The 27775-nt window shown below is 38.3% G+C and overlaps 1 protein-coding gene across 1 annotated transcript; it reads left to right on the top strand.

The window, feature by feature from the left end:
- Nucleotides 1–27775, top strand: SMC5 (structural maintenance of chromosomes 5). The gene is made up of 24 exons (XM_053466582.1): nucleotides 1–265; nucleotides 1777–1918; nucleotides 2647–2699; nucleotides 8830–8992; nucleotides 10090–10224; nucleotides 10598–10738; nucleotides 11164–11325; nucleotides 11815–11886; nucleotides 12785–13040; nucleotides 14885–15039; nucleotides 15489–15602; nucleotides 15947–16041; nucleotides 16829–16961; nucleotides 17663–17836; nucleotides 19227–19396; nucleotides 19834–19957; nucleotides 20752–20874; nucleotides 21316–21441; nucleotides 23880–23975; nucleotides 24349–24453; nucleotides 25412–25531; nucleotides 26661–26840; nucleotides 26934–27029; nucleotides 27416–27775. Exons 1-24 carry the CDS (start codon nucleotides 147–149, stop codon nucleotides 27551–27553), a joined length of 3192 nt encoding a protein of 1063 aa, XP_053322557.1. The 5' UTR covers nucleotides 1–146; the 3' UTR covers nucleotides 27554–27775.

Below are 27775 nucleotides of genomic sequence, written 5' to 3' on the forward strand. Positions count from 1 at the left end.
CGAATAAGTGACAGAGGATTGTTTTGCCCACACTCAATATGGCCGCTTTGGTGCTGGTACATGTGGTGACGTAGCAGGACGAATTGTTCAGAGGCAGAAAAGGGAAATGTGATACCGTTCAGGTGTTTGGCAAGTAGGGAGGCGAGATGGCTACAACGCCAGGCGAGAAGAGTTCGAGTGGGACCAAGATGTTTACTGGCAGACCGGAGAAGAACCAGCAGCTCGTGGAGGGAGCTATCGTGAGGATCAAAATGGAGAACTTTTTGTAAGCGCCAGTGGGGCATGTGAAGTATATTGGTCCTCCCTTTTATTACTTGTTCTACTTAAAATTCTTACTTAATAGTAATGAATTCAGGGATAACCAAGCTTAAAAGTAGTGTAGGCCTGGGGAGAATTTGGTTTAGTTTCATATTGTTACAGTAAGTGTTGTTTATCAGCATACTTGGAGGTCAAAGTTGGCAATCATGTAATATTTTGGTTTCGTTTCGATTTATGGTAACGCTTATGAAGACCATTCCCCCATAGACCTGAGACACTCCAGCCATATATATGCAAATACTTGTTGAGTAGCCCCTTTTTATGTTGCACCCCCCTGCTGCAAATTCAAGGAGGCATTTTGTATGATGTCCCCATATGCTTTTGTACCTTTGATATACTATATGTATATTATCTGTTGGGGAGCCTGCCTGCGATTTAATTAGTCTGATTAAACACAAGATGTTCTAAAAGGTGGAAGTAAAGCGCCAGCAAAGCTTTAAAATTACTTTGTGTTCTCTGATAGAAAATTCATTTTTTTGCTTCCCTTTTGGATATTCAGAACACACAGCTTATCTACAGAGATGCACTAGCTGTACAGTTGACAGCTGATGGTCTACCGATGCACGATTAGCTCAGATTATGTCATGGCCATTTGGCTGATTTTATTGGCTGTAAGTCGCATGTGACGTCTCATACGTATTGCTGAAAAGACCACAATTTGAAGTCCAGTTCAGGTTCCTAGGGTTGAGTTTACATTACTTTACATCCTATACCTCTATTTCTTGTGAGGCTGCTTCAGGGATTCCGGGACATGCATACGATCTCTTAGTGGTCCTTTTAAATTACTGTGTGCCCCCATTCCTAATGCATGGAGGGATTATGCAGAATGCCATCAATATATATTTGCTTCTTTCCCCACTCTTTAGCTACTTGGCTTGCAGGAGATGTTTGGCTGAACAAATCTCCTGATGCCTGGTATGTTCACTGCTAGTTAACTCTAGTGCTGGCTTGCCAATGGCTCCATTTATCCAGGAGGCTCCATGGACACTAGACCGTCCTTTCAATTCCCAAAGCTAGAGCTGCAGTTTGCAATGTGGGTTCCATAAGCTAACTCTAAAACCATCAGCTTAATTGTAAAATGTGCCAAGTGTATTCCAATGGTGTCTGGTCCTGTATAGTCCACCTGATAGTAGTGTAGGTCAACCAGCTCCATTCCCGCTGTAAGGTATTTCTTCTCCTTCAATTACAAAATTACTATTTGTTAATTTTCAAGTCAAGTTGTCCAGATCCTTGATATAAATACCTTTTTATGAGCTTGCATACCACTATCGTTATAATACTTCCCCCTGGTTTGAGCCATATCTTTTACCTGTTTCAACTTCTCCTTTAAGATTGATACCCCAACTCCTCAGGTTGTTTCCATTGGTTGCTGTAATTTTACCACCATGTGTTGTAAGTACCCTTTTTCAATTACATTTACATTTTATAACTTTTTTTTTAATCTTATCTTTTTTAAAGAACCTACGATGAATGTGAACTCTTTCCTGGTCCTCACTTAAACATGATTGTTGGAGCTAATGGGACAGGAAAGTCGAGCATTGTTTGTGCCATTTGTTTGGCATTAGCTGGGAAAACGTCATTTATTGGTCGAGCAGACAAAGTAAGTAAATGGGCTGTATTTCAACTTTACCTTTTATATGGTTGCTCTGTTTGATTTTGTATTAGTAAAACTACAATAAAAGGTATTTTTTGTAGAGAAAAATCACACATAGTCAAAATATTATTATTGAATAAGAACATGTGAAGGAGGTGGAAGATGGAAAGGAAAGAAAATTTAACTGGTTACATTTCAATTCTCTCATATTCAAACATCATTCGCAAACTCTTTAAACAATAGTTTGGTTTTCAATCATTTCCACTACTGTCGACGAGTTTGACATTTTATGGCAATCGAAAGAGCAAGCGGTGGATCACAGTTCCTCATTGAACACCCTCATCGACTGATTACTTGTATTGAGACTGGCACTTTATTGACTTCCCAGTCATCGCTGTTAAGTGGTCTACTGCAAGTAGGGCATCTGGCGAGGTCCTTTCTCACATGATCGGTGACACTAATTCACTGGGAATAATGCACACTTTGTTGCTGGGTTTTTAGTGCTGAACCCTGCAGAGGCCTGTCTATTGCTTTGGTACTAAACTCTGTAAAACGGGCTTCTAAGGCAGGACTCGCAAAGAGGGGTTAAGCAGCTCTCTATAGAATTAAGCAGAGCACAGGTAGGGTGTGTGTGAGGGACTTACACAAAGTAAACTTATTACATTGGCAACTTGGGTTGCACTGTTGACTATGTTTACGATTTAGTGTTTTTCTTTTGTTTTCACTTTTCTTAGGTTGGATTCTACGTGAAGCATGGATGCCAGAAAGGGATGGTGGAATTAGAACTGTAAGTATACGTTATGTTACAGCAAGGTATTGTTTTTCTTCTTGTTGCTTGCATTGGTGTCCTGTTACTTGTATATGTGATTTGTTTGCTCGGTGCTTGGCTGATTCCTTATATATGACAAGCAATATGTTTCTTATATTTAATAACCAAGTAGTACATCTGTAAATTGAAAAGGACTTTTAAAAAGTACCCATTCTAATGTCACCGGAAAAATGCTCTGAACAATAAGAACTTGGCATGTTTATATAGTGCACTGGGATAAAACTCTGTAAACACAGTGATGTTGAAACCTTGGATCTCACTCTTGAGAGAGAGAAGAAACTATGGAATGCTATAATTTTCTTACATTTTCTTAAATTAAATGGTGCAAAATAGGAACAACCTGATTTGAAGTTTAGTACCGTGTTTCCCCGATAGTAAGACACCCCCGATTGTAAGACGTATCGGGAGTTTCAGAGGGGTCAGCTAATATAAGCCGTACCCCGAAAGTAAGACATATGTCTTACTTTCGGGGAAACACGGGGGATGTTAAATAAAGTTTTTTTAACTTTATTTAACATGGAGGATGTTAAATAAAGTTGAAAAAAACCCCCGATGTTTTTATTTAAACCCTGTGCGGCCGCAGACCCCTAAGGCCGGCCCCTTAGAGCAGGGCCGACCTTTGGGGTGTGCGACCGCACAGGGCGCCACACTCCAGGGGGTGCCAACCTGCGGCACCCGGCACCCCTCCAGAGACGGACAGTAATGTCCGCCGCTGGAGGAGCAGGCTCGCAAGGGAGCGGTATCGGAGGTCTTTAACAGACCTCCGGCTCCCTTGAGTGATTTTAAGCCGGGTTCAACCCGGCTTAAAATCACTCAAGGGAGCCGGAGGTCTGTTAATGACCTCCGATACCGCTCCCTTGTGATCTGCGCGGCAACAGCTGTTGTGCGCCGGGGTTTCTTGTCAGATCCCGGCGCACAACACTGAAGCCGCGCCCACCGCTGTCCGTGCCCTCTGACCCGGAAGGAGACAAGAACTGAAGAAGAGGAGCGAAGAGGAGGAAAAGAAGCTGAAAGAAGAAAGGAAAGGTAGGAAAGCATTAAGTGAGAGTGGATTGGTGTATATGTGTGTGTGGATTGGTGTATATGTGTGTGTGGATTGGTGTATATGTGTGTGTGGATTGGTGTATATGTGTGTGGATTGGTGTATATGTGTGTGGATTGGTGTATATGTGTGTGGATTGGTGTATATGTGTGTATGTGTTTATGGTTAAAACAAAAAATTCGACAATTTTTTCCCAATATAAGACATACCCCGAAAGTAAGACATAGTGGGGCTTTTAGGGATAAAAAGAAAGTAAGACACTGTCTTACTTTCGGGGAAACACGGTATTAGATTTGGCTTCTTATACTGACTTACAAAGTAACTGACGGCCTAGGTGTAGTAAGCAGCGCTGCTTTTCAGAAACTGTTGTCTTTTTGAACATAATTGAATTGCTAAAAACATGTTTGCAGATTCCAGCTATATGTTGATCTTTTACAGCACACAATAAAGTTATTGTCTGATTGTCCTAGTCATTTAACTTTAGTGTATTAATAGTCATCTGAGACTGGTAGTAATGCAGCTCTGTATATTTTTCCCGTTCATGGTCAATGCTGGCTACACTTCTCTAGTGCTTTTATAACTAGAACAAGGGAGAAAGAGAACATGCTGTTTAGCATTGTGGCACCAAGCAATGTAATCCATTTTCCAATTTTTTGTGTGTTTCCTTTTCCTCCAATTATAGCTGGTTGAATGCTTCACTGTTATGTAAATACAGTGAAAGTCATACACATTAATAATGTAATATAGTTAGATTTGAAAACTACGTATCATTGATGTTAAAAGGTGGCACATCTGCAAGATATGTTGCCTTCTGTATGTACCAGTAATCCCAACCTACTGATATAGACTACCTTGAGTCAGTTGGTGTGCGTCTTGTAACTGACAGACATACCCAGTATGTGATTAGGTAATTTTAATATTTAAAAGGAAAGTTCTTTGTGTGGCTTGAATATTACACCCATCTATGGTATATGACTAGATTGTAAGCTTGCAAAAGCAGGGCCCTCTTCTCTTTTTGTAACAGTTTGTGATTGTTTTTTACATTAAATGATTCCACTTGTAAAAGCAGTATGGAATCTGCTGGTGCTATATAAATAAATGTGATGTATATGAATAGGATATGCAGCCTGCTCTTTGTCTGTCTGTTACACAGGTGTAAGAATGCAAAAAAACAGAATGTTGCAGAATCTTGTAATACCTTTTTTATTGGACTAACAGTATTTAAAATAATAGGCGAGCATTCGGGAGTCCTCCCTTTATCAAGTCAAAAGCATTTCAATGCTGATATGCACTGGACTAATACGGCTACCCCAAACTACATTAGACAGGTGTGAAATACTCAGTTGTAATGTAACCAAGCTGCAGCTAGAGGGCGCTGCACCACCATCCTTGTGAATCAACCTCCATAACAAACATGAATTAAAAACTCACGTGAATAGACAAATATACCGTTTTTGTCCTTTGAGTTTAAGTACTGTAAAGTATACACCTTCAGATATTAATACCGTATTTGCTCGATTATAAGACGAGGTTTTTTTCAGAGCAAATGCTCTGAAAAATACCCCTCGTCTTCTAATCGGGGTCGTCTTCTAATCAGACCTCAAATAGAGGTCTGATTAGGAGACTAAGATCCAGATCCCCCGCACCGCTGCAGGGGACCTGGATCCTCCTGTCTCACCCCCCCCCCAATCATACACACATTTACCGGTGCTTCCTGCTGTGTTGCCGGGGCAGCGGGTTGACGTCCGCTGCAGCCGGAAGGAGGTGTGGCTAGCAGCGGGGGTTGTCTGCGTCCGTCGCATAGACCTTCCCCGACTGTCAGAGATCAGAGTTCTCTGACAGCCGGGGAAAGTATACGCGACGGACGCATACAAACCCCCGCTGCTAGCCACACCTCCTTCCGGCTGCAGCAGAAGGCGACGTCAACCCGCTGCCCCGGCTGGAAGCACCGGTAAGAGAGGGGGGAGAGCGGGGGAAGGGGGGGGAGAGAGAGTGTGTGTGTGTGTGTGTGTGTGTTAGTTAAATGGGGGTACAGGGTGTGTGTGTGTGTTAAATGGGGGCATAGGGCATTTCTGGAGTGGCATTAAGGGGGCATTTAATAGAGCACTCTGCCTCCTGAAATGCCTTATACCTCCCTATATGCCACTCTGCCCCATAATATGCCTTTTAACCCCCTAAATGGCAGAGTGGCATATAGGGGTATAAGGCATTTCTGGAGGCAGAGTGCTCTATACAATGCCTTTTAACTCCCTTAATGCCACTCTGCCTCCTGAAATGCCTTATACCTCCCTATATGCCACTCTGCCCCATAATATGCATTTTAACCCCCTTTGGGGTCGTCTTATATTCAGGCTTTTTCTTTTTTTCCTAAGTTAATATTCAGATTTTGGGGGGTCGTCTTATAATCAGGGTCGTCTTATAATCGAGCAAATACGGTAATACTTAATGTCATGATTATGGGTCTTAGTGGCTGCATGGTTTCCATAGTGCTTTGGACCTCTGGGTAATCCTAATTAGGGCTGCAACTAACGATTATTTTAATAATCGATTAGTTGGCCGATTATTTTTTCGATTAATCGGATAAAAAAAATGAATGTAAATTTTTCATTTATTTAAAATAATTTACTAAACAAATGATGTTAAATACAAACAGCAGAATAAAAAAACTTTGATAATAAATTTCTTGTCTTTATTTCCCAACCAGCCCCCCAATATATGCACATTTGAGCCCAGGCTTGCTACGCTGCCTCCCAGACATGCCATGCTGCCCCCCCACATATGCCACGCTGCCTACCACAGCACTCCACGCTGCCTCCCACATATACCACACCACCTCCCACATCTGCCACTCCACGCTGCCTCCCACATATACCACACCACGCTGCCTCCCACATCTGCCACTCCACGCTGCCTCCCACATCTGCCACTGTGCCTGATACGCCTTATATCCCCTGATACCCCACTCCATCCTCCCCAGACATGCCACCCTGCCTCCCAGACATGCCACTTCTCTACCCCCAGATATGCCACTCTACCCCCAGATATGCCTTATACACCCTGATACACCACTCCGTCCTCCCCAGACATGCCACACTGCCCTCCCCACATCTGCCACTCCACGCTGCCTCCCACATCTGCCACTCCACAATGCCTCCCACATATGCCACGCTGCCTCCCACATCTGCCACTCCACACTGCCTCCCACATCTGCCACTGTGCCTGATACGCCTTATATCCCCTGATACCCCACTCCATCCTCCCCAGACATGCCACCCTGCCTCCCAGACATGCCACTTCTCTACCCCCAGATATGCCACTCTACCCCCAGATATGCCTTATACACCCTGATACACCACTCCGTCCTCCCCAGATATGCCACACTGCCCTCCCCACATATGCCTTATATACGGTATATGCCTTATACCCCCAGATATGTCACTTCACTGCCCCCAGGATTTAGATTCCCCTAAATTAACCCTAAACTCCCCATTAACCATAACTGCCCCTAAATTAACCCTTAACACCCCCTTAACCACAGCATCCCCTAAATTAACCCTAAAGACCCCATCAACCACAGCATCCCCTAAATTAACCCTAAACACACCATTAACCACAACTGCCTCAAATTAACCCCAAACACCCCATTAACCACAGCTGCTCCTAAATTAACCCTAAACACCCTATTAACATAACTGCCCCTAAATTAACCCTAAACACCCAATTAACCATAACTGCCCCTAAATTAACCCTAAACACCCCACTAACCGTAACTGCCCCTAAATTAACCCCCACCTCCCCTAACTTTCAGTAGCCCAAATATATATATATTACATACATATATACATATATATATATATATATATATATATATATATATATATATATATATATATACACACATACACATTATATATATATATATATATATATACACACACATACACATTATATATATATATATATATATATATATATATACACACACATACACATTATATATATATATATATATATATATATATGTACATATACTTACAGTTAGATGAGTGTCACAGCCATGTGGTTCTGGCCTGGAGAAGGAAGGGGCGGGGCCAGTTGTCACAGTGATTACAGGGAGGGGGAGTAAGTAGGAGCTGCTGCTGTGAGACGGTGAGTCAGACTAAACGGATTATATAATGAGGGGGATTTTTCAGAGCGTTTGCTCTGAAAAAACCCTCATTTTATAATCGATAATAATCGATTCAACTAATCGATAATGAGATTCGTTGCCAACGAATTTCATTATCGATTATTATCGATTTTATCGATTAGTTGTTGCAGCCCTAATCCTAATCTACATAAATCCAAAATCACAGTCATGCAAATGAAGTTTTCTTCACTGATTGCTGTTGCGGTTATGTTCAAGCAGTCTTTTAATGAGAATTTGTGTTCTTCTTGTCAGACAGACTTGTCTTAGGTTTTGTTTCTTCACAGAGCTGTGCTTGTGTTCTATCTTAACAGGCAGCCTCTTCTTATTGAAAGGGCTTGAGGATACTGTGAGAGTAGAGCCTTTCTATAAGAAACAATCTTCAAGGCTTTAATATTTTTATTTATTATTTTAATTTTGTAACCGTCGTATAAAAAAAATTCCACTACTGTACTTTTGAGCATGGTTGATTGTTCATATGTGACATTGCACGTACATGGATTAGCATAAGAGGTGCGTGTTAAAACAGGTGTCGACAAATTTGGTTTGGATCTGTGAGCCAGCCAAAAAATTATAGGCGCCGGTTTTTCCTTTTGTCGCGTTTTTTATTTTCATTTATTTAAAGTTTAACCATTAACCATGTGTGTATGCTTAAAAGCTGCACAGCATTGAGAATCTTTTCATTCTTATGATATATTATTTCCCATTCTTGTATAGTTGGTTGTCACGACCCTGCTTTGCCTCTTTACTTTTTTTATTTTGTATTTATATTCCATGTATCTAGTAGCAAATTAAAGATACATATTTGAAGATTTATCGCTTAAGTAACTTACTGTTACTGATTTTTTTTTTCTTTCTAGGTACAAATCTTCTGGTAATTTGGTTATACGACGAGACATTCAATTTGCAAACAATCAGTCCACGTGGTATATAAATGGTAAAAGTGTATCTCTCAAATTCGTCGAGGAGCAGGTAGCTGCTCTGAATATTCAAGTGGGGAACCTTTGTCAGTTTCTACCCCAGGTATGTTGTCTCCTGTTTGTATAACCAATCTCAAGAGAATAATATATATGTGTATCTGTCTGAGACTTTATTAAGGATACTAAACATTATTATACCAAAGATTATTTGGAAAGACAACAATTTTATGTTTTTGTTTAAAAAGGAACTGTCACATCTGAGATTGAATAGAACACTGAAAACTCTCTGCTGTTATTGTAGTTATTGTAACTTGATGTTACTTACACACACACACACACACACACATATATATATATATATATATATATATAATCTGTCTGGGGGGGTCATGGGATGTAGTTGATCTATAGATTATTCAAGTTGATTAAAATGATTTTTTATTTAATGCATACAAGTATAAAATACACTTTCTGCTTGGTATGAGAGCAGCTCACACATGTAAATACTTATAACATATGTATTATCTTATAAAGGAAAGAGTTGGCAGTCAGAGGCAGCTGAAACTATATATACCTTTATAAATATATAAAAGTAAAAAACATGCATTTACATATATGGCATTAATATCTATTAAACAGAGCATACAAATTGTTGAGTTATAATTCACTTAAGATTTCACTATATGCAGTATTATAAGCCTGTAATTGGGTGCTAAAACAAACCATTTTGAGCATTTTGTGTCCCAAGAACTTTTTCTGTTAACATGATGAATTACCATCTTAAAACAAAAGTGATGTCCAAAATCTTTCTGTATGATAGATCTCTGCAGTTTTGAAGCCAGTGGGCTTTGAGGTGAAACCGTTTTCCTTTAGCTTTATTTTTGTATACATTTTTTGTAATTTGTTCTGCTCTCATCTATTTATACCCCTGTCATTTAGTAAAGCAGTGCTATCCGTGTTCTTCTGTACGTGCAGCCTTGCAAGTTCTGTCATTAGGTTGGATGACTATGCATTACTGAAACACACTTTGGTCATCCATATTCCATTCGGATGCTTTAGGTGCATTTATTTCCTAACATAGGGATTCCTGCCCTCTTTTGAAGCCTTCTGTCCTTACTCTATCAATAACATTTGTAATGAATATGTAACATTGTAAATTTTGTTCATTTTGTTTGATGTGTAATATATGCCGTTTTGCAGGATAAAGTTGGAGAATTTGCCAAACTGTCAAAAATAGAACTTCTGGAAGCCACAGAGAAATCTGTCGGACCGCCAGAAATGTACAGGTTTCACTGTGACTTAAAAAATTGCAGGGAAAAAGAAAAAGAACTTGAGGTAACTTTCTCCCGCTCAAAAATTACACTTTAAATGTTTGCCACTTAGATGTACTGCTGTATGTGTTGATATAGCTGTGTTCTGGCCCTTTCAATTAATTTAAAGATATGCAGTGTAGTTTCCCAAGAAAACTTCAGGGAGATGTTCTGCAACTAGTGATTAAAAGCCCCTTTTGCTTTAAATTTTTCCCATAGATGGGATCTATCTATGGTTCTGAGGTAATTTTTGATGGCAGACAAAAAATGTATATATTGCAGCCATCAGCTGACTAGTAGTTTCTACTTGTGTGAAAGCCATAATATGTAGATCATATCATGAGGCCTTTTTTTCTTGTGGAGTTCGCCAAACAATAACTGATGATTTTGATCGACAGACTTCATGTAAGAATAAAGTTGAATATCTGGAAAAAATGAAACAAACGAATGAGCGCCACAAGCAGGATGTGGCGAGGTACTATGAAAGAAAGCGCCACCTCGATAAAATTGAAATGCTGGAAAGAAAGAGGCCTTGGGTGGTAAGTTGCGTTTTGGTTTATCTAATGGAATTGGTTTTCTGCCACCCATATGAGTAAGCTATAGTTTTAAATGCATGTCTAAAAGCATTATTTGTTATCAAAAAAATTATATTTTGCTACGATAGCTGCAACCAAATACCCTGTAAATTCCTCAATCCAGTTTACAATAATAGACTGTGTATTGTGGTAAAACCATATCAGCGGCATACTTCTATCAAACAATGAGTCCAGAAAGTGGTGCAATTACTTAGATGTCCCTCACTCCTAAGAATTTATATTGCTTAGTGGTAATTACTTGTTTCCCGTGGATTAATGCACATGTATTTTCGTAAAAGAAAACTGGGATTTGTACTTACTCTCCCAGTCTGCTACAGTCTGTCTTTTTAATGTATTCACTTTCACGTCTGCTCTGCTTTCGTTGCTAGGAGTATGAAAATGAACGTCAGCAATATGAGGAAGTAAAACAAAAGCGTGATGTTTTAAAAGTGGAGCTTTTAAAATTAAAAGAACAACTAATTCCAATGACTCACAAGATCCAACAGCTAGAGAAGCAGCAGAAGGGCATAGATGGCAAAATTATACAAAAGGTAAGCGTCGGTTAGCCTCGGCACGTCAAATACTTGCTGTAAAAAAATACATAGTTCTTTTTTTTTTTTTTTTTTTTTATTTATTATTTAAAAAAAAATCTGAACTTTTATGATTTATAAGTTAATTATAAACAGATACTTACAATAAAGCACTTGTCCAGAGTGGAGACAAATTTGAAATGATATTTATATTATATAATAGAAATCCTCCAAAGTGAGCTGCATGGCCAAAGTACTCTTTGGAAGTCTTTTCTTTCAGAGTTCCTTAGTGTCTACAGGGCTTACTATTTCTTTTCGTTGTTTCACCCAGATTTAAACATATAAACAGACTTCATTTGGCCCATAATATATTTCATGTGGCTCCGGTCTGCTTGAGAGTTTTCTGAAATCTGTGCACTTTATTCTTAATAAAATCCAGCACAGAGGTCTGTAAAGCATTTATAAAATACATATTTCACTTTTTTTTTTTTTTTTTTTTATATTCCACAGGGGACAGAGATTAAAGAAACTTCACAGAAGTGCAAGCAGAAACAGGATGTTTTGGAAAGGAAAGACAAACAGGTTTATTCTCCTTTTATTACATTTTCACTTTTCTGCAACATATTACTGTCCAACGGTTCACTGATATTTTCTTGAAAAAGTGAAAAGATGTTAGAGATCCATCAGAATGTGAATGATGCAGTGAATAACCTGTCCTTATGTCTCAACTACCCATATAATTCCTCTATAAATTCAGGGCTGGGGTCCTCATAAACCCACCATTCTTGCCAGGAACTATGTAGGAAAGTACCATAAGGCTTAAATGGCAAGCTCGCAGGCATGGTCATCAGCTACTGTTGTGTTTGGATGTATTTGTAAACCACCACCATCTTTAAATTGTATGTTGTGTAATATGTTGATGTTTAATACAAATTAAGCAAGGATTATTTTGGATTATGGAGGGGCGTTGGTGAAGGAGGGATGTTTTTCAAGTTTACTTCCTACAACAGGTCATTGATCCTCATGGTTTTCAGTCCAAATTGTTGCAGCAATTTCTAAGAAATGCAGATGACACAGCTTTGCCACCCATTCCCTGTAATGGGCAATGGCTCTATGATGGTGGGCAGAACTGGTTGCCAACATCATTGTTGCTACCGTAGTAGTGTCCATACATTCTGTCAGATCCTCACAGTCAGTAAATTTATTTACTTGAAAGTATAGTGCCACTTCAACCATTTTGTAAATAGCAGCCTAGAGAGCTGCTATTTAAATATAACAGTTTAGTCTGTCCAAGAATGCAAAACTGATCTTAATAGATAGTTACCTGCTTATTATGAGAAGTGTCATATGCAGCTGTATAATGTACTAGCTAAAATAGCTTGTTCAACTTGCTATACTACAAGACGTAATAGGTGATTTAATAAGTGTACTACAGAAAGACGGCATAGTAACTTTTTCCTGGATTTGTGTTTCCAAAAAGATAGAAGAAATTCAACAATCTCTAAGAATGCGGAGAGATGAGGAGCTGGATAGACAGAAGAAAATTGGTAATATCCGTAAGATGATCGAGGACTGGAAAAATGAGCTGAGGTCTTTGGGGAGTCAAGAAAACCTTCAGCCGGAGCTGGATTCCATCGATAGCGAGCTACGCCACATTCAAGAAGAGAAGGCAAATGTTGAAAATGAAATGAGTGACCTGCGCATGGAAAAAGACAACTTAGAGAGAGACAGGAAAAGTGTGTTTTATTTTTCTCCATTTATACACCTTGAATGGAAGAATGTGTGGTTCTTAGTAACACTTGTTTTTGTTATTATATTTACTAGGGATGCACCGATATATCGGTGGCCGAAAAGGGCATTATCGGCAAAATGCCGAAACAAAAAAAACAACAAAACGGACGAAAATAATCGTCTGCAGGGGCTGAGCTGCTTACTTGTGCGTTGGTCGCACAGTGTGCGATCACCGTCTCTTGTACCGGCCAGGAAAAGCAGGAACCCAGTGGATTCATGTGAATGCGCATCACGTGACTCTACTCCCTTCCTTCTTCCCCTGGGGGAGGGGCCAGAGAAGTTGCTGGTACAGCCGGGACCCTGCAGAAGTCTGCGAGTGAGAGATCTGCAGTTCAGGTTAGGGGGTGGGGGTGGTTGTATGAGCAAGTATGTGTGATTAATGGAATGAATGAGTATATGAATGTTTTTAAATGTGTGTGATAACATGGATGTGTAAGTGTGGGGGGATAGCATGGCATAGGGATCACACTGTAATCACACTGCTATCATGCCCCGGTTCTAGCATGTACTGGCTGCCTGGGCATGATAGGAGTGTGATTGCTGTTAGCAATTATATATATATGATTTTTTTTGGTCAGAAAAAAACAATAACAATATTAATATATATGATTAACAGCAATCACACTCCTATCATGCCAAGTCAGCCAGTACATGCTGGAATCTGGGTATGCCTAGGCATGATAGGAGTGTGATTGCTGTTAATCATATATATATTAATGTTATTGATTTTTTTTTTGTTGTCTAATTTTGGTGTGTTACTTACTTTTCATAAAAGTGTGGCTATTTTTTTTTTTTATTTTTTTTTAGGTTGGGGGGTCATTTTTGGTTTCGGCCAAGTGAATCCGGAAATTTCGGTTTTGGTCTCGAATTTTCATTTTGGTGCATCCCGATTTACACTATAGGTTACAATGTTTGACGTGAAAGCATTTCATACCCCATATTTCAGGTTTCCCTTATTTTATATGCTTCAGCTTTCCATTACCAGTTTAAAATGTTAGTTTTTACATTCTGAAGACCGTACTAAACCTTTTTAGTAATCCTGAGTGACGATTGACAAAGTATGCAAAAATGCAATTTTGTAGACTTATTTTAGGAACTGTGTTGAGCCTTAATGTTTAAAACATTAAGGCTCAACACAGTTCCTAAAATAAGTCTACAAAATTGCATTTTTTTTTTTTAAGTATTTATTTTGCATGAACTCCAGTCCTTTCTAATGCTTGCAGTCATGCGTTCTTTAGTTACTGGAGTTAGATTTGTGTGATTTGAATTCGCCCTGGCTGCATGTACTGAAACCAGTAAGTACTGGCATGTTATCTTTCTGCACATGCTCAGTAGCACCCCCATTGCCATCACTGGTGTAGCAGCCGGTTGTATGCTTGCTAGCAACACATCTGTGTTTATGTAGCATACTTGTCATTTGCTGTTGCTTCTGATTTCGATGGTAGCTCAGCTTCCTTTGGCTAGGGAGAAAGTTTTACAGAGCATGCGCAACCAGCGTATCTCAGTACGCACCCTGCTCTGAGTAGAGGCAGCTGGAGTTTTAAGAGACTGTAGAACTCCAACAACTAAAGAATGTCTGCATACAGTGAAATGCACAGGAACTCGTATTTGTCATATTTAAAGTAAAACAGGCAAAATGGAAATCCATTCATGTATATTTTTGTTTTGCCATTTGCTGAAAAATGACAAGACCACAGCAAAAATAATGAACTTTTATGATCAACAGGTTGCACCTCTCCTGTTTGGGCTATTTCAACTTTTTCTTTTCTTTTTTTTTTTTTATAATCAGATAAGCTCAATCTTATTAAACAGTTTGAGAATTTGATGAATCTAAAGGAGGAAAAACTGAGAAAAAGGTTTGCGGACACCTACAATGCTGTCGTCTGGTTAAAAGAAAACAAGGATCGCTTTCAGCACAGCGTTTGCCAACCCATTATGCTAGAAGTAAGCGTCACTCAGACACTTGACATATTCTTGTTATGTCCTGTTTACCCATTGTACAGCACTGCAGAGCATGATGACGCAATATAAATCAATCAATAAATAACAATAATGGATTTTATGTGGGTGTACAATTTTGCTTCAAATGTAATAATAGCATCCATCCTTTCATATACACAACCTATTGGGAATTATAGTGGTTCGAGCTACTAACAAAACTGGATAGAGCAGATACTGTTGATGAATTAATCTGTTATCTCACAAATTAGTATTATATATATATATATATAATTATAATATATATATATATATATATATATATATATATATATATATATATATGCAATTAGTTGGGAACAATGTCATACTGGGTTCTTACAGTTACAGTTGATGCTGCAGTAAATTTAATAGCTTATTTAGAATTGGCTAATTTATTCATTTCTAACATGCAGATTAACATGAAAGACCAACAACATGCAAAATATGTTGAAAATCACATTTCAATGAATGACATGAGAGCATTTGTTTTTGAAAGCAAAGAAGACATGGACATGTTTCTAAGAGAGGTAAGACGCATCACATTTCTTTCTCATTTTCCCCTAAACTCTAAACCAGATAATAATAATTAGGAGCGGAGCCAAATCTATTCTTGGTGTAAGACCGTCTTACTCCTAGAGTGTTCTGTAAAAAAAAAGAAACATGAAAGAACTTTGGAAGAATTAATTATAATTCTTGAGAAGGCACAAGCTCATAGCATACTACCAGTAACATGGCTTTTCAGACTAAAGTGATATTGGGAAGAAAACAAATGTGCTTATTTTTTCTTAATTACTACAAGCACCCTCTTCTAAGACATGAACTCAACCGTCTATAATTGCAATTTATACTTTGTTTTGCATCTCTATATTAGGTACGCGACAAGCAAAGGCTAAGAGTAAATGCTGTTTGTTCTCCCCAAGAATCATTTGCTGACAAAAGGCCCATCAGACCAATATCTGATCTAAAGTAAGCTGTCGACTCTTGCTTATTGGCTTTGAATAATGCATGTTTTTCAAAATTAAATTTTTAAATTTGAATTTGCCGTCTCTAAAAATGTTAGTCCCTATTCCTCGTTTGAATGGGTTTGGTTTTTTTATTTTCATTTTTGAAAAATGCATAATAAAGTACTTACAGCATACATTAATATGCATCCTTCTTTAGTAATCTGTCCCTTTTAGAGGCACATAGGAAAGTTATTCCAATGTCGGTAATGCAATTAACTTGTTATGTGTGTCTTTTGATTCTATTTTCCTCATTGTACTTGACTGTAAGTAGTTGAAACTTTTTTTTTTTCTTGCCCACACATAACAGTAAAAGTTAATTTTTTATTAAGATTGAAATGTTTTTTGATTTCTTTGGGGCATTTTCCTTATAGGACAAGTTTTACAATGAACAACAACAAAAAAAAAATAAATAAAAAATAAAAAGATTGCATCGCTCATTAAATAAATTGCCGGTTACATTTTTTTTAGTACTTTTAGTTTTGTAAAGTGACATTATTTCTAATTGTCCTCAAAGATAATTTACGTTAATGTTTATGTTTTGTTAACACATGTTAAATCAGCTTTTATGTTTTATTGAAGATTAGATTTTTACAGTGAACGTTTGATTGCAGAATGTCCCCTTCCCCCAATTTAGCATGCATTAAACTACATTGCAGGGACACACAGTCAGTGACAGATCAAAATAATTCTTCTTTTTTTATGTTAAACTTGTTCAACCATGTTTTATTTTTTGCTCTAATTTAATACAGACAGTACGGATTCTTCTCATACCTAAGAGAACTGTTTGATGCCCCCCATCCTGTAATGAATTACCTGTGCTTCCAGTATCATGTGCATGAAGTACCTGTGGGGACACAGCAAACCAGATCCATGATTGAAAAAGTAAGGTTGTTATGCCAAATCAGATTCCCCCGCTGTGTAATGGGTATCAGTGATACTCCCTTTCCTTTACTTTCAGTATAAAGCCATTGGATGTGTAGCAGAACTCCATTTTTTTTTATTTTTTTTTTAAATGTTACAAAAAAGGTGACTTTATGTTGACAGTGCAATGATCATGTAGTAGGGGCAGATATGTTGATGGGAAGTAATGGAATATCTGTTAATTTTTGTGTGAGGATCATACATTAAAAGTTTTAATAGCGGCCTCATGATCACTTTATTGGGAGGGGGGGACATTACAATAGTGTTAACAAATCGTTGACTGCATTAAGGTTAACAAACTTGATAACTATTGTGTATAAGGGTGCATGGGACTATAAATTGTTTAATGGGAGGTTTACTGTAGCAAACTAATTACTGTAACTGCCTTCAGTTTTGTGGCATTTATTTTCTTGGAGAAGAATTATTTTCATAGAAACAGAACTTGGCTGCAGATAAACATTGAGCTCAATCTAATCTGCCCATTTTTCCAGCTTTAAAGACTCAAACCTTAATCGGTTGTTGGTTGAAACCATTAAATACATCAATTAATCCTAATGTGTTCAAACGTCATACATAAACCATTTTAATATTTGCTTTATGTAATAGTTTACGATTCCCGGTAAATGACCTAATGCCTTGGAACCTTGTATAATTATTTTTAGGTCATCCAGGAGACTAAACTTAGGCAAATGTTCACAGCAGAGGAAAAGTATTCAATGAAAGTGTCTGCTTATACCAACAAAGTTATTTCTAGCAATACGTCGCTAAGGGGAGCACAGTTCCTCACGGTCACTGTGGATGCAGAGGAAAGGCGACAGGTGGAAGAACAGATTAAGGTACAGCATTTTATGCCTTGAAGTAGTGAACATTATATATTTCAAAGTGAGTTTTGTTACAAGCACTGTATCAGTAGCAGTGTTTGTCTTTTCTTGTTGCTCTTATCTTTCTGATATGATATTTACTCCACATTTCTTCGGTAATATTTGGCAATTGCAATGTCCTAACATGCAGTTTGATAGTTTTTCTCTTGCATAACATAATTTCATACCATAGAGTATTCATTCTCCCTCTTATTTTACCAAAACGTAAATGTATCTTTAACTATTTTTTTAATACCGTATTTGCCCTATTATAAGACGACCCACCAACATTTGAATATTAATTTAGAAAAAAGAGCCTGAATATAAGACTACCTTTTACTAGTAAATATTCACATGTAAACTGTTTTCGTATTTAATAAAAGCTATGATTGAGAAAAATGTATTTCTTGTTTTTATTTACTTTTATTTGCCAACCTGTCTCCCTGATATGCCTTAATACCCCCTTATGATACTCTACCCCCTAGTGCCGGGCAGCAAGGAAGGTTGTCTAGGCACATCATGCAGACGTCCACCGGCTGCCAGAGAGGAGGATCCAGGTCCCCTGTAGCACTGCGGGGGATCTGGATCTTAGTCTTACAGTCAGACCTCTGAGGATTATAAGACAACCTCAAATCTAAGACGAGAGGTATTTTTCAGAGCAAACCTAGTATTATATTCAAGCACATACGATATTTTTAACTTTTTGGGTTTTGTCACAAAAGAGGAAAATATAACCACTGTTAAAAATTGCTTGTCTGTTCTCTCTGGCTAGTGTCATAGAAGCACTGTTTAGTGCCAGCCTCACAAATGCTGCTACTATCTATCTGCCCTCCTTCTTACACATACACCTCTTGCAAACTCTAGGCCTTGGAAGTCTATTAGACTTCCTTCTCTAATACTGTAACCAGAGACGGTGACAGTTACACTTTAAGCAAAAAGTCAATTTTAGCCAATTGCCCGGTGGGTTTACAATGCATTGCACGTACCTTTCAGAACTAGAAAGATTTATTTTATTGAATAGGACTCTAGTGGTCATGACTAGGTCATACTAGATGTCACGCTAGTACACATCTGTGGACTTTGATCGTTGCCAGTCATTTCAAATGTTTTATTTGAATACATATTACTGAATAAAAACACTCCTAAGCTCAAATAGGACACTAAAACAATAGGTATTGGCAAACAATATAACCAAAGTGACGCTCAAGGTTGTGACATGTCAATGTTTACCTATTTTTCCTTATTGGTCCTTGATCACATTGTGAGCCAATATGAAAACCCTACTCATTCAGACCCTTTTTGCTTTGTTTTGTGAATGATTTTTGCTTTCTAAGTGATGTAATATAGCACTCTCGTTTTCTTTCAGGATATTCAGAAACTGTGTTCTAGGGTAGACTCTCGCTTTGGAGAGCTGGTCGAGAGACAGAAACTTCTAGAAAAAAGAGATAATGAACTGAGACTGAGGAAAAAAGAAATATTGGATATGAAGACAAAAAAGCGACAACTAGAACAAAAAATTAGCACCAGATATGATAGGTAAAGTATTCAGTGGCTATAATTTTGTGGTAAAGAGCACTAAGTAAGCCAGATGTGTTATGGTATCTTAAGGACTCTTATTACTGGGGTTCACAGGTGTTTCCAAATAAATAATTTACACAAAATGCTTTTCCAGATGGGTATTACAGAGAAGAATTTATCAACCGATCATATATCCGAGAGGTGCCAGGTGTCTTAAATGTGTAAATTTTAATAGTTTATAGTATTCATGGGAGAAATTTGTCAACAGGAGTAAAAATAAAATAATGCTTTTGGGGTATAAAGCTGTGGAAACATGCTGTGTGGAATCTTATTGTTAATGGAATTGTATGCAACCAGGAATTACCTTTTTACTGTTTGTTTAAATTCTATTCTGTACCTAACATGTTTCCTTTGTTTTCCATTTCGATGCATAATTATTTTACTGTCTTTCATAGCTTAAAGCAGTTGGAACATGATAATAATAATTTAGATGTCGCAGAGCAGCAAGCCACTGCCACGATAAAAGAAATCAGTGTCCAGAAAGCAAAACTCGTTACAGAGCTGACAGAGTTAATAAAGGTAAATGTTACCATCCATAATCCATTAAGTGAATAACAAGGAGAGACACTGGGCAATTATTCTAAACACGTGTGTCCCCATTTAAACCTGACATCAAATGTTTTAGCTGAGCGTGGGTAATATTTCCAGTGCCATAAAAAGTAAGCTGCCTTACATATGTCGTACTTCATATTACTGTTTGATTAAGGACCACTTTTAACCATATTGAGTAGACACACCACTTGGCCAAATGAGTGCATACAGTATTCTCAAACATACACATTATGTAGTATTCTCAACCACAATGACGAATACTCAGACATGGACATCTTACCCACCCTGATCACTGCCAGCCACATACACCACTCTCAGCCACGCAGATCACACGTACACATGTCTTCTCTCAGGCACATTGATGTACACATATACACAAATGCTACCCTCAGTCAAATGGATACACATACTCTCCTAAAGCAAACGCCACCCGTTGCAGTTACGCGGTTCACATGCAATTCATTTATGAGATGGATTGGGCACACTTTATTTAAATGTAACATATGAGAGAAGTTTCTTCTCAATAGGGAAATGTGCTGTCATAGAACTGCAACCTCCCTTTATTACGTCAGCATCCTGAAAGAATAATTGTAATAATGGCTAGTTAAGCATCAAAGGAGCTGTCTATGAGCAACCGTCTGAAGCAGATAGTTTGTGATTTTTATTTATTGGTTTCAATTCTCATACCTGATATGAATGATTTAAATACTGTTCTCTGCATAGTGGGGTTTACTTTACAGCATTTGTGTTTTCCACCCCAGAGATGTACAATTCTAAGTATGGAAAAAGTTGATTTGGCCCTTCAAAGCACGTCTGTGTTTTCCGAAAAGAACAGGCTGGAATCACAGTACAAAGAAGCAACATCACAGCATAGAGTTCTTGAGGTAGGTGTTTGGGTGGTCATATAATACATCAGAAGTAATCTAGTTAAACTGTTACTAAATAGTTCTTTATACACACACTATGACAAAAGTATTGAATTTAGGTTTTTCGATCAGATCCATTGCCACCGGTATATAAAATTGAGCACCTAGCAATGGGTTGTAAAGTCACAGAGCGGGGTCACCGAGTGCTGAGGCACATGGTGCGTAAAAGTCGCCAACGCTCTGCTGATTCCATAGATGAAGAGTTCCAAACTTCAAATGGCTTTTATATTGGCACAAAAACTGTGCAGCGGAAGAGATGGGGGAAAAAAGGGGCGAGAGGATAGAGAGAAGGGGTGACAGAAGGAGGACTAACTTATATTAACTTTTATTGGCGTTTACATGAAATGGTCTTTTTTGAGAGAACTAATAGTTTCCCCACCTCTTTGCTTGCTCCACAAGAATCAATTCAGTACTATAGAAGAGAGGAAACGTAACTTACTGGAAAGTTGCAAGGAGCTGTTAAAAAGAGCAAGAGAAAAATGTAACCTGGGACAGAATAAAGAAGTCCCACAAGATTTTCAGATTGTAAGTATTTACCGTGTACAGTATGGGGACACACTGATGAATGCCTGTGTGGGAAATGTCACAGATGTTTGTTTCAGTGATGATATTTGTAAATGTTGATTGACGCTGCTAACATTCAGTATAACACAATAAAATGAGTAATACGTGAGAGGATATCCATGCGCTCACAAAGGTCTTTAATAAAGCAAACCTCTTAATTCCATGATTCTAAAAGGAAAGTAAAAACCAATGGCATACTTACAAGAAACTATGGCACAATAAACAAATGTGCAAAAAATACTCCGTTCCCAACTTGGACCAGCATAAACTAGTTGCAATAACCAACCTTCCAGAATTGCTCCACAAAGTTCCTCTGCGTGTTTGGCTGGGACCTGCCCAGCTTCCCCGGAGGTAGTATAATTTTTATTGCACTTGGCGATGGTTCCGAGCGCTTGCGTAGGTCAAAGTCTGTGTCTCTGGAACGTCTTCCGCTTCCTTTTAAAGTTGAATTCTGTGTTTGTCACGGACTCCTCTATATTTGTATGGTTTCCTAGGCAGCTAATTATCCAATAAGCAGCAGTACCGCTGCGTCTATCTCCTGGAGGGGGCCAGAGTAGATGAAAATACACCGCCCAATGTCCGGGTTGTCTGTTGTATGTATCGTATGGGACGGAGACTCTCCCCCTGCCGCCGGTGATGCCATTGATCAGAAACGGGATGCTGTCAGTGCCATGAGCTGCAGGAGTTCTGTGGACAGTGTCTACAGCATATATAGATATAGTAACATATTTTGAACATTTAATGCTATAAAATAAAAAATGAAAAAGCCAATGTAAATGACATATAAAATGCATAATGTATATATATTATGTATAATTTACATTAGAGTTTTTATTTATTTTATAGCATTTAATGTTTGAAACATTGTTACATCTGTATACTGTACGTGTGCTTTGCAACTAGCATGTCTTATTTGATGCTCTTGATTTAAGGCCTCTTTCCTTGGGAAAGTAATTTAAGCATGGGTACTGTTTACAGTGATGTTTTATGTATGTAATATATAGATTTAGTCTTATATTTGTACATATCTTCAAAATGGGCAGGACATATGCTTAAGTGGGACATGACACAAGCTATGCCTCTAAATGGTACTCTAACTACCGTATTGGCCCGAATATAGGCCGCGCTTTTTTCCCCCACTTTAAGTCTTTAAAGTGGGGGTGCGGCCTATATTCGGGGTCTAGCGCCGGGCAGGCAGCGGGGTCAGGATACAGATCCTCCGCAGGGGACCTGTATCCTACTGTCTGATACGCTCCCCTGCCAGCACTTTCCACGGGGGAGTACCGGCACGGGAGGTTGTCTAAGCGTATCGCGTGGACGTTCACCGGCAGCGGTGATGCGGCGATGCGCCGCTGCCGGTGAACGTCCGCATGATGCATTTTACACCCCCCCCCCGACTTACCAGAGCAGACTCCCGGGTGTCTTGCAGGGCCGGCGGAAGACATCTATGCACATCACGTATACAACTTCCGGTGCCGGCACTTCCGCTGAGTGCTGGCACCGGGAGTGGTATACACGATGTGCATAGATGTCTCCCTCCGGCCCCGCAAGACACCCGGGAGTCTGCTCTGGTAAGTCGGGGGGGGGGAGGACAGAGTGGCAGCATATATCGGGGGGGGAGGACAGAGTGGCAGCATAGGTTGGGGGGGGGGCAGAGTGGCAGCATATCTCGGGGGGAGAGGACAGAGTGGCAGCATATCTCTGGGGGGGAGGACAGAGTGGCAGCATATCTCGGGGGGGGGAGGGACAGAGTGGCAGCATATCTCGGGGGGGGACAGAGTGGCAGGATGTTTTTTTGGTGCTTTTTTAAAGAAAAAAAACTTTTTCTTTAAAAAAGGACCAAACTTTTAGGGTGCGGCCTATATACGGGGGCGGCCTATATCCGAGCCAATACGGTATATGTCTAGCCTCCCTTATAGAGGAATTAATTCTGGACTGCGTGATGGTTTTGGTTTTTTTCTATTGATTCATGTTCTAGATACTCATATAGTAATATACCTAGGTCTGATTTGATTAAGGTTTCATGGTCCTATTCCAAGAAAATGCCTTCATTACAGCCCTTTCCTGTCATCAATGTAGAGTTTAGATTCCTGTTTTTTTTTTTATTTTTTTTTTTTCCCCCCCTTCCTTTTTACGTATTAATACCAAATCCTATTAACGATTTAATATCACTGTCTACTGGGATTTAAGTCTTCACTTTTCTTTAAGGCTTTCTTTAGAGCATTTCCCCCTCAGTTTAAAAATAGCTGTGTGTTCTTCTAATGTGCTAATTTGTTCATCTCCTCTGATGGAATGCAGCGTTACATTGTTCTCCGCAGTCGTGATGTTATCATTACCGAGCCTGCTTTAAAATATGTTTCTATTTTATCCCACCAATAAAATCTGTGTTTTTCTCCTAGGCTTTTCAGGCACTTCCAAATGCATTGGACGAAATAGATGCTTTGCTGAATGAAGAACGATCCAGAGAATCTTGCTTCACAGGCTTAAACGCTTCAGTATGTTGTCTGTTTTTTCTGATTGTAGCTACCCTCCCACGCTGTATTAGAGCTCTTGGTAATAATAAGCTAGACAGCAGGAACAATATGCTTGAAATGCCAGAATTTGACTCTATTAGAATTTTAAGTAGAGTCTTTAAGCAAGAACAGAACATACTGTTCTCTTTTTTTTATTTTATTTTATTTTTTTGGTAAAAGAAAAAAAAAAAATACTGTGTCTAACTTGATAAATGTAATTTTGTTTGCGTTAATATGAATTTCCATTGTGCCTTTCCTTTTTAAAAAGCATACAGAAATGTATTTGAGTATGCAAAAACAATATTGTTGCTTTTTTAGATGAATTTTAATGTATATTAATTTATTATTATTTTAGGTTGTTGATGAATACAATAAAAGGAATAAGGAATTACAAGATCTGACAAAGGAACTTGAACAGAAACAAAGTGAATTGGACAATTACAGGCAAAATATTTCACAGGTACCCCTCATAGTGCTTTTATTAAAATTTTTATGTATGAGAAAAATAGTTTGCAGGTGTTCAACACTTGGGAGATATATTTTGTTTTCATTCAGCACAAGTGTGATAGATAGGTGGAACAGCCTTCAAGCTGAAGGGGTAGAGACTAACACAATGAGTAGACATAAGGCTTATTTGACTATAAAACAAAACCAAGGATTAGGTATGGTTTTTGACGTTCTTACTATTTTTTTTTTCTTTTCTCTTATTATGGTAAGAAAAAAAAAATGTGCCTAACTTGATGAATGTAATTTGTTTGTGTTATTTTTTATCAATGGGCTGATCCATCTGTGACCATTTACACTATTTTAACGTATCCTTTTGGCATAGAAATACTATTTACCAAAGCTGATTGAATGGATGATATTATCGAGTGGAAATATTAAAGGGGTTATACTTTTTGCATTGCTGATGGCTACACACAAACATAGAATTTGATGGCAGCTAAGAGCCAATCGGCCCATATATTCTGCCCATGTTTCCTGCTGTAAAGACTCCAATCATCATTTATCTTTGGTCACATCTTGCAGTCCGAATAGATAGATTCCTATCCCATGCATGTTTAAATTCACGCTACTACCTCTGCTGGGAGGCTGTTCCACTTATCTGCAACTCTAAATCTCAATAAATCTCAATATTACACCTAAGCCTCTGACTCTTGTTCAGTCTATGAAGATGGCATAATCTATCTCTGTGTGTTTTTTTTTTAAAGTATATAATATTTTTTTAAAATCTTCTCCAAATGTACCTTTATACATATATCAATGCATAGTCCAATGTAAATTTACTTGGCATATGTCCTCCCAGATACCTTACACAGGTAAAAGGGTTAATGTCTGCCCAACTCTGTTAGCTATCACTTTATATCTTTCCATTGCATTGTTTTTGATTTTGTATTTTGTATTTTTTTTTTTTTTAGGTGAAAGAAAAGTGGTTAAACCCTCTGAAGCAGTTGGTTGAAAAAATCAATGAACAGTTCAGTGGTTTCTTCCGTTCCATGCAGTGTGTTGGTGAAGTGGATCTTCACACGGAAAATGAGGTGCACCTTTTTGCATTTATTACATCACTTCTGAGGGGCAAAATGTATACATGAATATTCAGCAAAGTAGATTCTAAGGATAAGGCCATCCTCTCCCTTTCTACTATTATATCTAACTCATATATATATATATCTTCCCTTCCTCTACTGATTATGTTCCTTGAACAGTTTCCCTCCATGTCAGTGGTGCAGTAATCACCCCCACTCCCCTCTTGCTTGCTGCCTTGGTGTCGCCATTCACCCTGACCTTTCATTCACCCACCACATCTGTTCTATTGTGCAAAAAATGCTCTCTCTCTCTCCATCATAAAAACATTGTCCGCATTCGTCCCTTCCTAACACAAGATGCCACTAAGGCTCTTGTCCTCATTATCTCCCGTCTTGATTACTGTAACTCTGTCTTAGCTGGTCTCCCTCATACTTGTCTAGCCCCTTTACATTCCACTATGAACGCTGCTGCCAGACTTATCTTCCTCACCTATCGCTTTACTGACACTTCTCCCCTCAGTCTCTTCACTGGCTGCCTGTGCGCTTCAGGATTCACTTCAAAATCCTCACTCTTAATTCCAAAGCTCTTCACAGCGGTTCCCCTGCTTACATCTCCTCACTCATTTCCATGTCCTCTGAAATGCTGCTTCCGAGGTTATCAGTCTTACCCCCTACCTTTGGTATTTAAAAAAAAAAAAAAAAAAAAAAACAACAAAAAAACCCGTCAAGACCCCCTTCTTTAAGTACACCTGTGAATTTCCGTGTTAACGCCTATTCTTTAGATTGCCCTTTCCTAATCCCTCTCCTGCCTTTGGACACTACTTGTGTTACCTACACCTCTGTTGTTTCTGTAAGTCAAATTGTTGTTATATACTACTTGTTATGTCCTGTTTACCCATTGTGCAGCGCTGCAGAATATGATGACAATAAAAAATAATAATAATTGCCTTAATGTTAGTGGTAATTTTGTATTCTCTAATTTTCTAAAATCACTACAGAAGCAAGCCCTCTAAAAATATAATGAAGATGAAGTCACGCAGAGTAACAGATTTTCCAAGAGCGGCTATTTTTTTTTGATATCTCTGATGCATTACTTAAACTGAGACCAGCGTTATAAGCTGCCTTTTCCTCTGTTCTCTAGGAAGAATATGATAAGTATGGAATAAGGATCCGTGTAAAGTTTCGAAGCAGCACCCAACTTCATGAGCTTACACAGCACCATCAGAGTGGAGGAGAACGTAGCGTTTCCACAATGCTTTATTTGATGGCTCTTCAGGAGATCAACAGGTGTCCTTTCAGAGTAGTGGATGAAATAAATCAGGTAATAGCCATTTCAAAAGAATAAGTGACACATAGTATTAAACAAGTGTATTTATAAACCTTTTTTTTTTTTTTTTTTTTTTTTTTAATTAAGGGAATGGACCCAGTTAATGAAAGAAGAGTGTTTGAAATGGTTGTAAAGACAGCTTGCAAAGAAAACACTTCTCAATATTTCTTCATCACGCCAAAGGTAATCATTAGTTCTAAAAATATTTGGAAATTTTTGTTCTTAAATTATTGTTAAATGGATTTTTTTGCTTATGCCCTACGGTGGGCCCTTTTTTTACAATAAAGACGCAGGATTGAATCCATTCTGGTCTGCAGTAAAAACTAAAGGGCTGGGAATAGTATGTGCTTAAACTGACCCTGTCATGGCTTCCATGTTAAAATGCATGAGAACCCCTCCCTGAAGTGGATTCCTAAAGGGATTCCACCCTTAGTAAAATGTTATTGCTTATTATATTACTTGCCTGGGTGACAAATAATCAGATTACACTTGCTTAAAGAGATATACACCACCATTGTTTAGTTTAGCTTAATGATGATTTCTTTTCTTTTTTTTTTTTTTATTTCCAGCTTCTCCAGAATCTTACATATGCAGAGAAAATGACAATATTGTTTGTCTACAATGGGCCATTTATGCTAGAACCCAGAAAATGGAACTTAAAAGCCTTCCACAAAAGACGGAAAAGAGTTTCTGCTATGGATAATTGAAAATATTTGTATTTTTATGTACGTTTCTTTGTTCCATGGTTGTTTTTCTAAGTTAGACATCTAATATTAAATCCTTTGTAAGAAATATAACCAACAAAATATGCAATAAAAATTAAACCTCCGTAATACGATGGCTAAAGCAGTCGACTTTTTTGAGAAATAATGTCCTGACATGTCCTGATGAAAGTCTACAATAAATAGACTGAAACGTTGACTAGAAAA

The sequence above is a fragment of the Spea bombifrons genome, chromosome 1, assembly GCF_027358695.1.
Source record: "Spea bombifrons isolate aSpeBom1 chromosome 1, aSpeBom1.2.pri, whole genome shotgun sequence".
NCBI classification, from domain to species: Eukaryota; Metazoa; Chordata; class Amphibia; order Anura; family Pelobatidae; genus Spea; species Spea bombifrons.

Excerpts from the sequence above, each read along its gene's own strand:
- SMC5 (XM_053466582.1), top strand. The coding sequence starts at position 147 with ATGGCTACAACGCCAGGCGAGAAGAGTTCGAGTGGGACCAAGATGTTT. Across the intron at positions 24,454-25,411 it reads ACAGGCAAAATATTTCACAG|GTGAAAGAAAAGTGGTTAAA; the intron begins GTACCCCTCATA and ends TTTTTTTTTTAG. Across the intron at positions 25,532-26,660 it reads ATCTTCACACGGAAAATGAG|GAAGAATATGATAAGTATGG; the intron begins GTGCACCTTTTT and ends TCTGTTCTCTAG.